This window comes from Rissa tridactyla, chromosome 3, assembly GCF_028500815.1.
Source record: "Rissa tridactyla isolate bRisTri1 chromosome 3, bRisTri1.patW.cur.20221130, whole genome shotgun sequence".
Lineage (NCBI taxonomy): Eukaryota > Metazoa > Chordata > Aves > Charadriiformes > Laridae > Rissa > Rissa tridactyla.
Window position 1 is genome coordinate 80690421 of NC_071468.1, and position 13690 is coordinate 80704110.

Sequence of the window (13690 nt, forward strand, 5' to 3'; positions counted from 1 at the left end):
GGATGTAGGCTGTCTCTTCACAAGGAGCCACATGAGGAGGACAAAGGACAATGTATACATGGTACACCAGAAAAGGTTTCATCTTGATAAAGACATTTTTTACCGGGAGAACAACCACTGGAAAAACCTCCCCAGGGACATGATGGAGTTTTCATCACTGGAGGTTTTCAAGACAATTGGACAGGGTGCCAGATTATCTCACCTTGGCTCCTTTTCCCATGGAAGGTTGGACAAGATGACCTTTCAAGATCCCTTCCAACCTGGGCTGTTCTATGATTCCGTGCAATCCACCACTGGCCAAAAACTGTCTACAGGTATGCCAGTTTTCTCCAAGGAGTCCAGGATAGTCCAGTCAGGAAATTTTGTTGACATCACCTTTTAAATTAGCCTAACAACTTAATGAAATAGCTGCCCACCAGTCCTCCAGCTTGATGTTCCCTGGCTTCATTTCTAGACATACTCTACTGCAAATCAACCTGCTCAGGAAGATCTCCTACTTCCAGCATCCAAGGGTGTGAAGGTGTGAAGGGTGTGAAGCACCCTTGGGACTGACAAAAATTATGAGCACTGTAACAAAAAAGGTGGTTTTTTTCAGTTTGAAGATGAATAAATTTTTTAAAATAAGTTTCTTTTCAGCAATTTTGCAGAGAAGAATATTCGTTCACATACAGTTATTTTTATTTAGATTCTAACTAAAAACTTACTCAAACTTTGAAATTATATCAGAATAACTGTCCCGTATTTTAAGCAAATAGAAGATTAAGAAATGCAAAATAGTCTGAAGTTAATATTGTATATCTTTTATGTAAACTACACTGAGAACAATCATATCATCAGGCATACACAATTTGCAAAGTGGTGTTTTCTGAAATACGTCATTTATCATGAAAAGACCGAAAAAAGATTGCCCTCATGCTCAGAAATACTTTTAAATTCTCAGTCTTCACTCAAAATATGAGTGAAGGAGTGTAACAAAGTAACTTACATACACCCAAAGTAACTTACATAAAAAAAACTTAAGACTTTTTTTTAAAATGAGTGACCTTTGAAGACCCGTTTAAAGAAATTATATACTTCACCTTAAGCGTCAAAGTAGTCCAGTTGACTTCTGGCTACTGACAAGCTCTGTATTGATTTTTCAGCAAGAAAGCATATTAAACATTTTGTTGAACTGAGGCCTCAAGTAAACAGCTCAGTAAACAGACGGATTGAATAATACATCCATTGCTACATTTGACAAAAAGAGATAAAATGAGATTTTGTTTTTATAAATAATATTGAGAGAAATTGCATGCACAGAATATCCTTTACATAGTAACGCTTTCCTAGTAGCATTTCACCAGTAGCCTTGAATAAATGATTCTAAAGTATCAAAATAAGGAATTTTTTAAAAGTTTAATATTTTTTTCCAGGACATTACATAGCCTCTCATTATCTGAAATAGGATACAGCCTTACCTCTGCTATTAACATAGCAGAGATACTCAGGGCTTAGAAAGTAGGAATATGAAGAGTATAAAAACTGTATTATCTGAAATCTCTGTTTCACAGTTTCATGATACTTAATACTCTTTAGTGCATTCTGTATGTTATTTTTTCACCTCTTTCTGTGCCAAATGTGGCTTGGGACAGCAGAGGCCTCAGGTTCACAAAGAAAATATATAATAATGAAAGCATGTTGATTTTGTTTCCAGCCTGATATAAAGGTATTCACATGCAGATTCAGGTTGATGCTTGAATTTTCCTAGGCACTGTTTAATAGCTCTGCGTGTGTGCTTGTGGCAATTGTATTCCCACTAGACTATTTAAGTGGAAAATATATTTACTGCTACAATTCTAGTTAGAAGGTTGATTAAGCAGCCTAAACGCAGGCATATAGAACCATTTGAAATATTCAAGGATATGCAAATCATCCACAGAAGGTGTGCAGACGTGACTTTGGACTTACAGAAAACCTGTGGTCTTCTGGAGGGGCAGTTGGAGGCCAGGCACAATATCCTGTGTCATCTGGAAAGCACTAAAATTGAGTCCATGATGTTCTGGACAGGAAATAGAGTTATCCCTTAGGAAAATGAATTTAAGCAATAACTATATATCTGATCTGGATGAAAATCCCAGTGAAGTCTGCAGGTACTATATGAACCCATTTAAAATTAGAAATAGGGGGCTGCAGCTTAAGAAGATAAGCAAAAAAAGATTTTTAGGGACAAGTAATATCTTTATCAGACAAATCTATATACACCTGGAAATGGAAAAAATGGAAAAACATTCAAGCACATAAACCTTCAGGTCTTTAATAGAAGCTTGTTCATTTTTACCAGCTATGTCAACTGGTCTAGTAATTAGTATTAATCAGTAACAGAAAGACTGAAAACAAAAACACATTCTTGTTTTTCATAAACCAGAAATATATAATGAATTGAGACAGACAGAGCTTACCAAACTATACCCAAATCAACCACATGAATATTCAGAGACAAATATTTACATATAATTTTAACTCTTTTTCACTCCATTACTTTATGTAATATTTAATACTCCATCAAAAAAAAACCATCAACTCTCCAGTTCATCTGTATTACCATACCTAAACTGGGCATACATGTAGTATACTAAAGCTTAGCCAAATCGCACGCATGTATGTGGCAGTCTGGTGAAGTTCCCAGTGACTGGAAAAGGCGTAACACCTCTGTGCCCAGCAAGCTCATGGAGCAGATCCTCCTGGAAACTCTGCTAAGGCACATGGAATATGAGGAGGTGATCAGTGACAGCCAACCTGGCTTCGCTAAGGGCAAATCATGTCTGAAAAATTTGATGGCCTTCTACGACGGCATTACAGCATTGGTAGATAAGGGGAGAGTAACAGACATCATCTACCTGGACTTATGCAAAGAATTTGACACTGTCCCACAAGACATCCTTGTCTCCAAATTGGAGAGACATGGATTTGACAGATAGACCACTCTGTGGATAAGGAACTGGCTGGATGGTCGCACTCAAAGACTTGCGGTCAACAGCTCAATGTCCAAGTGGCGAGCAGTGATGAGTGGTGTTCCTCAGGGATTAGTACTGGGACTGGTGTTGTTCAACATCTTTGTTGGCAACATGGATGTTGGGATTGAGTGTACCCTCAGCAAGTTTGCCAACAACACCAAGCTGTGTGGGGCAGTCAACACACTGGAGGGAAGGGATGAGGGATGCCATCCAGAGGGATCTGGACAGGCTTGAGAGGTCAGCCTGTGCAAACCTCATGAAGCTCAACCAGGCCAAGTGCAAGGTCCTGCACCTGGGTCACGGCAATCTCATGTACAAATACAGGCTGGGCAGAGAATGGCTTGAAAGCAGCCCTGAGGAGTGAGACTTGTGGGTGTTGGTGGATGAGAAGCTCAACGTGAGCCAGCAATGTGCACTTGCAGCCCAGAAGGCCAAGCACATCCTGGGCTGCATCAAAAGAAGCGTGGTCAGCTGGTCAAGGGAGGTGATTTCTGCCCCTCTACTCTGCTCTTGTGAGACCCTGCCTGGAGTACTGCATCCAGCTCTGGAGTCCCCAACACAGAAGGACATGGACCTGTTGGACTGAGTCCAGAGGGCCATGAAGATCTGATCAGAGGGCTGGAGCACCTCTCCTATGAAGGCAGACTGAGGGAGTTGGAGTTGTTCAGCCTGGAGAAGAGAAGGCTCTGGGGAGACCTTATAGCAGCCTTACAGTATCTGAAGGGTGCCTAAAAGAAGGATGGAGAGGGACTGTTTGCAAGGGCACGTAGTGATAGGACGAGGGGTAATGGCTTCAAACTGGAAGAGGGTAGATTTAGGTTAGATATCAGGAAGAAATTTTTCACTTTGAGGGTGGTGAGACATTGGAAGAGGTTGCCTGGGGCAGTTATGGGTGCCCCATCCCTGGAAGCGTTCAAGGCCAGGCTGGATGGGGCTCTGAGCAACCTGGTCTAGTGAGAGGTGTCCCTGCCCAGGGCAGAGGGGTTAGAACTAGATGATCTTTAAGGTCCCTTCCAACCTAAATCATTCTATGATTCTATGATACCAATTTCCAAAGGACCAGGATTTTACCCAGAACATACTTTTAAACCTTACTGTTGAGTGCACACCAGCCCTAAAAGGCAGTGCCACTGTGAAGCCGATGAGCACATAATAAGAACTGAATTGATGGTCCCTTCTTTCCGTAAATTGAAGGATTTATGTTGCTGCTTAACCCAGCATGGCTACACTGTTACCATTCCACATCCTACAACTGTAGCCATAATGATTGCTGCAGTTCATTCCTGCAAATAAGTATGCTGATTACCAGCTTTAATTGATTATGCTGTTCCTAAAGACAACATTCTTTAACCATAACAGCAAAGAAACACAATAAAAGTAATCTTGCTTTTGGTTCACTTTTTGTGAAAAGTTACAATACAGTGTATAAATAAACTATTAAACTGAATTTCAGAACGCATATCCTAAGAAAACTGTGGTCTTTGACAGATTATGGTGTACTGGGCTACAGTCCTCAGACTTTGAATTTTGTACAGTGCAGACACTTGCATTTTTCCTGGGTAAAGGTACACTTGCATTTTTCCTGGGTAAAGGTACTTAAGTTCCCATTTCAAAAAACAACTGATGCTTCAGCTAGTCTTCCAAACCGTACAGGAGCTTTTGCAGGCTGCAAGAGTTCTGTCATTTCCCTACTTGCTGTTTCACTGTGTTCCCTTTATTACTTTGTAAAGATGTAGCAGGAGAGTTCTAACATGAAAGCATTATATAAATCCATGTTAATCTTAGTATATTTATAAATAAATGCATACATCCTCAAACTACATGTCGAAGAATTCTATGAAATCTTCCATAGGACAGAAGCTGCAATTTCTGCTAAATGCTATACAACACTTGGGCATAACTTTCCTTAGGGGTAGGATTGGAAGTTTCCGATAGATCCTGTCTCCTAAAACATGAAGAAAGACTACATGCAGGAGTCAAATATTTAATAATGCAATTAATTTTTAAAATAGCTGACATATCACTTCTAAAACATCTTACAGCATGAAATCCTGCTTAGTCCCTAAACTCCTGAAGTTAACTGTGCCTAGGGGAAATTCCTAGCTTGTAATGCCATAATAAGTAATTGTTTAGTATTTCCTTTGAAGTACACATTTGCTGCCACACTGTTTTACTAAACACATCTCATCAGCAAATCCAGAAAAGTCCTTTTGCTAAAGGGATAATTATAAAGCTGTCTACATAACAAGCTATCCTCTTTGAAGCTCTAAATCAGAAACCGAGACTGTATTTCTATAATGACTATTTCTTTTTATTTTTATGGATCTTTTCACCCTCAGGAACCTTAACAGCACCTTTTTCTCATCAAATCCTTCTGTCCAGCCACAGTGGCTGTTAGCAGTTACTAAACTGTTATTTAACTCGCTACCTCAAATATAACACTTATTTCTGTATTGTTAGGTAGAGATAAGAAATTGCAGTTTCACAAATGTTCTTTTACTGTTAACAGAACAAAATGACTAATTTGTAACAAGTTATTCAACAAATTGGAAGTCTTCTATAAAAAAACTTCATTGCTAAATTAAAGAGATCACCATTTCAAATCAAGAACATAAACAAGTATGAAATAATTTATTATTTTTAAAAAAAATCAAAGCATACTCTAAGGAATTAGTGGGATGTAAAGCAGCTGCAGATTCTGTTAAAACTGCTAGAGAAGCACTTAAACTTCATTAAAGCACTAATTCAATAAGCTTAGAAATACTATACTTGCAATGAATGTATTCTTTTCTACCCACAAGTAACTATAAAAACCTATTTTCCTAAAGGAAAACAAAACTAAATGTTGAGAACTTTCTATCTCAGTACAGAATTTGTACCCAGTGTAATAACCTCACTACCTCTGTCAGTTTGTAGAGTCATTGAAAATTCTGACATCACGGATTAATAGAGTAAATCAAATTCCAGGAGTGTGCGGAATGAAAACCCTAATGATACCTTCCTTTGGGAGGAAAGCAAAGCAGTGCTTTTTTTAGTGCTTTTAGTTTTTAGGAGAACACTGCACAAGAAACTAAGAAATTGAGGTACAGAACTAAATTAGATTAAAAAATAAACTGACCTAAATATGCAAAATACTAGCATTACTAATAGAGCATATTTCCAGTTTTGCATCCCCCCAGTTTCTTGAGTCAGTAATTAAGACTTTAATTTTAATACTATTTGGTTAAAATCTAATATCTTCCTTTATCACTACTGTATTTTTTAATTCAGACTTTTTCTTGGCTCACCTCTTGCTCTCACCTAAACTTTGATTAAAATGGATCAGAGACACTTAGATTCAATATCCTTGGATCTATTCTCCTTATCCGAGGAAGTCTATACATCAACTTTTAAAAATTTCAAATATTAATTCATAAAATTTCATCTCTCCTTTTTTGAATCAGATGAAAATCTCATACACAGAAATGAACCATAAGCCCGTCCTGGGTGTGCAACAGATTTCTACATTTTTGCCCTCAATATTTAATATCACTCCAAATTGTTATTACAACTAGTTTTCACTTGCTGAGAAAAATATTTCATGGTGGAAAGCACCTAATCTTAAAAAGCACACTGTATGAAAAAAGAAACAAAAGGATTAAGAGTGCAAAAAGAAACTCACAACTAAGTAATAATCCATTCTGCTGTGCAGCCTACGAAATGTATCAGAGCCAAACTGATTTTTTTTCTGAGGAAACACTTTAATATTGACCTTAGCTATAGCATTCATCAAGTACCACAATGCTTCCCTGCACCTGCCATATACAGCTACTAAAGTGAACATTAAAGAATAGAATTAATAGTCAAAATATAAAAAAGCACACTCTTTTCTACATAAAATGAAAGCAGATAGCAAAATCAGATGATAGGAAAAAGCAATTAGTAAGGAAAACTTTATGTCAATGAAGCAGCAGAGCTTGTTAGGTCATCTTAATTATGCATGCTAAGTTCTGACTTAAGGCACAGAAAACTGTGGAAGATTAACAGCTGTAGAGTAAAAGAATTCTGAACTCATAACACTTTATTCGTGCTCTACTTTGCTTGGTCTGAATCACAGTTGTCATATATAAATGTAGGAGTGCATTTATGCTCAGGGTTTTGGTTTTTGTTTGGTTGTTGTTTTTTTTTCCCCTTCTGTGTGCTACTTGTACATACTCAAAAATAAGAAGTCAAGTATGCTGAAGTAAAGTTTCTTGAAAATAGTGTGTTACTCCTCTGTTTTCCAGAATATCTTTACATTAATACAGTACAGCTGACAATACTGTTAGAATTTAACAAAAACAAGCAGTCATCATAGTTAAGTAGTTTTTCCATCTTGCAGGAAAATCTAAAATTCAATTTTTTGCTCCAGGCTAAATCAGGATGAACCCTTGCAAATCTGAACTTTCTGCAAAATAAAAGCTAAAGTTACATAAATTAGATGGGGGGGGGTTCATTTTCTTTTGGGTTTGGTTGTTGTTTTGGGTTTTTTTAACTTAAATTATAAATTAATTTTTCAAGAAGAAATCTTATTCTGGCTGAAAAATAGCATTTTTTTTTTAATTGCAAGTCATTTTGCTCAAGTGGTTGCTAAGTAGCAACAACTTTCAAATTTCAGAATTTAGTATAAAGTTAGTGAAAAATAACAGTAATGAATATATCATATATCAGAGAATTGCTTAAAGATCCCCAATCTAGTTAAAAGTTGTTTTGTAACATTGTAAGAATGTTACAAACTAGTTTCAGTCTGTACTGCAATCTGCAATGCTGAAATACTTTCAAGACAGATTGCCTCAACAGAACCACAGGTTTGTATACCTGAATCTATCACACATTTTGTATACAAAAAAATACCCCATTCATTTTGGTGACATACAACTCCAAATATTTAACCTGGAGCAGACCTCTATTCAGCCTCTTTTTATTTGAATGCTGTTCATATATTATAATTGACTGGTCCCTGGGACAGAAACGTGCATGGAAAAAACACTGCAGACGCCGGGAGGGTGGGAGGGGTGGAGGAATGAGCAAGCGGGTGTGTGGTGCTTAAATTGCCAACTGGGATTAAACCACAACAGTTATACAAATAAGTCAACATTTATTTAATAATAGAATGATTAAATATGGTAGCATTCATTAAGTAATTTAAATATGGTTTTCAAAGCCCATACAAAGAATCTTAAGAAACCCTAAAAGGAGAGTATATTGTGATGGAAAGCTTGTTTTTCATCACTAAGCTTCTTGGGTGAGCTAAAGCACCACCCTTTCCAGAGCCGTCCTGAGAAGCAGCCTAGAAACTATCCGAATTGAAGTCAATAGGATCCACACTTGGAAATTTGACTTGTAACATTCCAAAGAGATGAGATGAAATTTTATACCCACTTTTTATCACATTGGGATACTAAAGGTCAGATGATTATGAGGAAAATTACATAATAATTCAAGAGTTATACAAGCCTACAGAAAACAAAACAAGAATTAAGACTGGGAACTCTATGAATCATAAATAAGGAAATGCAATGTCATTAAATTGACAGGTCTAGCTCTGTCATGATGGCTAAGTTGATTTACATATGGTGGAAAAGTGAGACGAAGACACAAACACCACCAGAACTTACAAACTTTGTGATCCCTAGCTGCCTGGTTTTACAGCATTCGAAACCAATTAGTCTTCTCTGAGATCTCCAAGTGCTCAGACACAGACAAACCTCAGTTTTTTATTTCGCAAATTCTTAAGTTTCAGATATTTTAATACCTGATTAAATGGCATTTAGCTATATGGCTCAAGCTGAATGAGCTCCCATCGTTAAGCAGGCTTATTGCAAACATTTTTTCTGAGTAAGCTGTAGTCATTATCAACCAGTGAAAATAAAACAAATTCTCAGTTCAGCCCGTATCAGTGAGAGTATTCCATAACAGCAATTAACATTTGTGTAGAATCTTGAATTCCTGAGTGCATTTCTGACTTCAAACACACGTGAACAACAGTGAAATAGAAATCAAATTTTACAAACTTAACAACTTTATTAATAAGTCATCAATAAAATGACTTATTTTATTCCAAGCACAGGAAGAATTTTGTGCAATAATGTCATGACATAACCTTCTTTTACACCTTCCAAAGACATTTCTTGTAAAACTGACATCCTGTGAATGTTTTTTCTGTATCTAAGGGTCAACTTATAAAAGCTCTGTAAACACCTAACACTTAGGCCTTTAAACATCCTTAAAATTCTATCCACATATCCCAGATATCTAAAACCCAGGTAATCAAAGAGCATTTAGAGGTTTAATCAACATAAAGCATCTCCATAAAATATTCATCACAGTCTGTATGAATACTTGGTTCCTCTTAGATTGACAAAGAGAGCTCTTAAGGGTCCAGAAGAAAAAACAGTGTGTTTTTCATGCACTTCATCTTTTCTGTCCTGAGGCAAAGTAATGGTGTAAAGTATGGTCTTACACAGTCATATACTAGTAATAATAGGTTTCTGCCTCACATCAGAAGCTCTTCTGAGAATAGCACTTTCTTTACAGCATCACGAAAGATGAGAAACATGCGACTGGCCCACAGAACTCAGTTCCAATATTTATTATTCTATCATTTTATTGACTATATGGCCCTATGTTCTGATAAAGTAACTATTTCTACTGATCTTGGTAACTATGCAAAGGTTTGAGATCCATTATATCTTTGATCAATGCATAAAATATACAACTACAATGAATGAGATTAACTGCTACAAATTTTCAATTGAAAAAAGGTAAAAATCAAAAAATTAAAATATTAATGCAAGCAAGGAAGCACGATACAATGACCTAAAAGAATAAGCAGCAGCTATATGTAAATCAGATGTATACGTCACAAATTTCTAAGTTTTGGGGATTCATTTGCTTATTTGGACTTATTTAGAGAAGTGAATAACATTATCTTCACAGACCCCATCATATACTACTTTAAAAGTGCAGCACAACAGAACTAGTAAATAAATTAAATTTAAAATGTTTACAGTTATCATATTCAAGATACCAAACACAACAAGTAAATAGAAGAAAAAAATTATTTTTCTCTAAAAGGGTAATTTTCTGAAAACAAGACAAAAGGGAAATTAACTTATTAAAATACTGATTGTCATTTAGTATTTAATGTCAATAAAATCTTTAAATCTTATCAGTAGCAAAATATCGTTCAAAAGATTAGCTATGTTAAGTGGCTCAATTAACACAATCTAGATAACTGATAGATAATGAAGATACTAATCTTCAAGAAACAGAATTTGCTATTTTTCAAATGGAACATGAAAGGGCTTTAAAAAAAAAAAAAGCAAACCCTAAAGAGCAGTGGAACTCTGTCAGCAAAGATGTTACAAATCGGTCTGGGCCAAAGTGGAAAATCAGATCTTTCAACACATTTGAATAGTAAAGAGGTCCTAATGTGAGATATGTTTTAAAATAAATCCCTTCTGGACATTATAATTGTAGATTTAATTCCAGCTGATGAGTAAAAACTCACTGAAAACCTAGTAATGAAAGTTTATTTGCATGAATATAATTGCAATTTTCATGAACTGAAGTGAGGCCAAAGAATAATGGCAATGGAAGGAAAAAAAAAACCAAACCACCAGACTAATTAGATATATGAAGGCATAGAAACTGGAAGAGATATTAGAAGATATTATTTACAGTATGTACAGTATGTACAGTATATAAAATGGAAAAAAATAATTATGTAGGAATGAAATACTACACATTATTAATGAATAAATCTTAAATGAGTAAGACACAAAAAGAAGAGAAAGGGATGACTGTGTTTTAGCTTGATTTTTGTCAGGATTTTACATGATCCCATACAATATTTTCACAACATAGTAGAGAAATATGGCCTAGATGAATTAGACATTTACAATTTGGCATTATCGTTTGGAAAAAAATACAGTATGTGTGATTTTGAAAGAAAGTTAATATGGCTATGTATTCAGCCTACAGAATATTAACGGACACACCACAATTACTCTCTGACTCACATCTACAATAATATTTGGTCTCATATCTCTAAACAATTTTAGTAACAGAAATAAAAAGTTAAAAGTTTTTTTTAGCTTTGCAAACATATACAAAAAAGCGAACTAATCACAAATATTCATACCGTCATAAATCCATCCAGCAAACCTGAATCAGGCTTAGGAGGTGCTTGCAATCGCTCCATAGACCACTTCTCAATGATAGATGACACCTGGGTATTTTCCGTGTTTAGAATTCTGAATCCAGTCATATTAACTCCACTATACCGATAGGGTTCCACATCCAAGGCAAAAAGGTCCTGAAAAAAATGACCATCATATAAATTCTTTATTACACTGCAATTCCTATTTCAATTGTTAGACCATCTCCCCATATGAGAGTACTGAAATTTGCAGGAGTAACAGCATGATATACACTAGGAAGTATGCTCTGTTTATCTGGGGGCTGGTGCTCATAAGCAAGCAACTCAGCTGACCCTATAGTGGGAGTAATCTGATTCACATAGAACAGATTCAAATGCCTTTGTTTTTTTCTTTAAAAAAAAAAAGGTCCTCATAGGAAATTATAAGTCCAGTTGTAGAACTGTATCCATTACTAGTTAGGCTTAAATAATAGAGTAGGCTTAAATATTATTGTTAATTGCTTAAAATATTGTTAGTAATCGCTACTTCTCTGGTTTACCAGAACAGGCTTCAAGTCATAAAATAAACTGAAAAACAGTTTCCTTGCACCTATGAAACTCAAACATGTTGATCTCTAGATGATAAATTGGAGGGGAGAGGGGAAATGTGCATGGCTGTAAATTTAAACAGAAACATTTTTCACTGCTATCAATCATATTTCCAAACATGGACATATCTTTGATTAGGATTTTATCTTTGCAAGAATAACCTTTGCCAATTAATGTATTTTCAAAACGTATGTATGTATGTGTGTGTGCATTTAGCCCCCCAACACACACAGAGGCAAATATAAATTAATAAAAAGAAGAAAATTAAGTTTTAAATCAAGCAAGTAAACTCAAGATTATCCCAGTCCTTTGACAGAATCCTTAGCAAAAACGTAGAACCAGCACTTGACTTCACAAAACTCAGGTCTAAGCTCAAGCTGTGAACATGGAGGAGGGAAATTAAGTTGATGAAGAAAACAGTCATGACTCACTAGGCCTCGGTACAAGCATTATAAACAAAATTTCATTTTATTTATTTTCTGTTTCCTTTTAAATATTTTTTTAAAGTGACATAATCAAGGTTATACATAAGACATTTTGGTTTCATTGAACATATAAATTTTCCACATAATTCATACTTAGTCGTTCATCTCATATCTAATTTATTTTTTGCTGGCTGTTTAATATACTATTAATTTCCATGAAATGGTAGTATTAGGAGTAACACTTGCCTGGATTCATTTTGTTTACTGGCTAGAGCTGAAGAAGATTAAATATTGTACTCTGTAAAGCCAGAATATAATTTATTATTCATTGTTAACATCACTAAACCCACAAAAATATCAACCAGGTATCAATCATTACCCATTTTTAATTACAGCTAGTAATTATGATGGCATTTTCCATATATAATACCTAAGATACGCAGGTGTCAAAATGATTTTAAGTTATTCATTTACAAATAGCCTAACTCATGTCCTCTTCTCTATAGAAATAAAACATTTTCTTGCAAAGGAAAGATTGAACATAACTAGAACTATGTTACAACTTTTCCTTTAAATATTCTCTCGGTTTTTACTGTGAAAGAAGTCAGACCCTCAGAGGTAATTATGTAATCCAAACACATTCATGTTTACACTGGAATATAATAACTATACACAACAATATTATGCATATATTATAAATACACACAGGTCAGAGTATTAATGAGCTACTGCATTAGACCCTGAATCAATCAAGAGAAGAATACACAGAAGACTGCTGTAAACACTGTGACTGGAAAATTTATTTGACAGGATTTTCACCATGTCAGGTAAGAAGCAATTAATATATCAAAATAACTAAATTCTGATGCAAGTTCCAAAGCTACACTGCAAAATCAAAATTCATCACCCATTTGTCCGCACTAAATCATCTTTGATAGTTCCAAGTCAATATAATACCCATCTCTCCTAAAAAAGCTAATGTTCTAATAAGGAAATGACAGAAAATCCTGATTGTAAAATGCAGCTTTAAGAATAAAAACTAAATGCCAATGGACAGCATACTACTCAAAGAAGCAATTTCAACCATTAGCAAAATGAAAATTTAAAAAATAAAAAATGCCTTGAAACATCTAGAATCCATTTGGATAGACTAGTGAGGGAAAATCTATTGTATGCAATCCTAAATCCGTATAGAACAACTTACCCTTCTGAAATATGACAGTTACTTGTGCAGGGTATTTTGCCTTTACAGTTCTAATGAACTCCACAAATCATTTCGCTTTCTATTCAACAAGCTATTTCCATGCTAGTACTTTCCACGAACTTCTGTTTTGAGATTCTGAGGTGAACTTTCCACCCTACCACAAAGGATTCATTTCCATAAGGACTTAAATATGTATGCGACTTTAAACACAGGTTACTTCAAGCCTGGTTTTACCAAGGCACATATGTCTTATGCTTGAAATGACTTGTATTTTAAGAACCTTAATGAACTGCAACCT

The 13690-nt window shown here is 35.3% G+C and overlaps 1 protein-coding gene across 1 annotated transcript in view; it reads right to left on the bottom strand.

Moving 5' to 3' along the window:
* The window catches only part of GRIK2 (glutamate ionotropic receptor kainate type subunit 2), a 410119-nt gene that overhangs the window by 230943 nt on the left and 165486 nt on the right, over nucleotides 1-13690 (bottom strand). The window contains exon 6 of the mRNA XM_054195142.1: nucleotides 11158-11331. Within this exon, the coding sequence (XP_054051117.1) occupies nucleotides 11158-11331 (174 nt within the window). The remainder of the gene's footprint in view (nucleotides 1-11157; nucleotides 11332-13690) is intronic.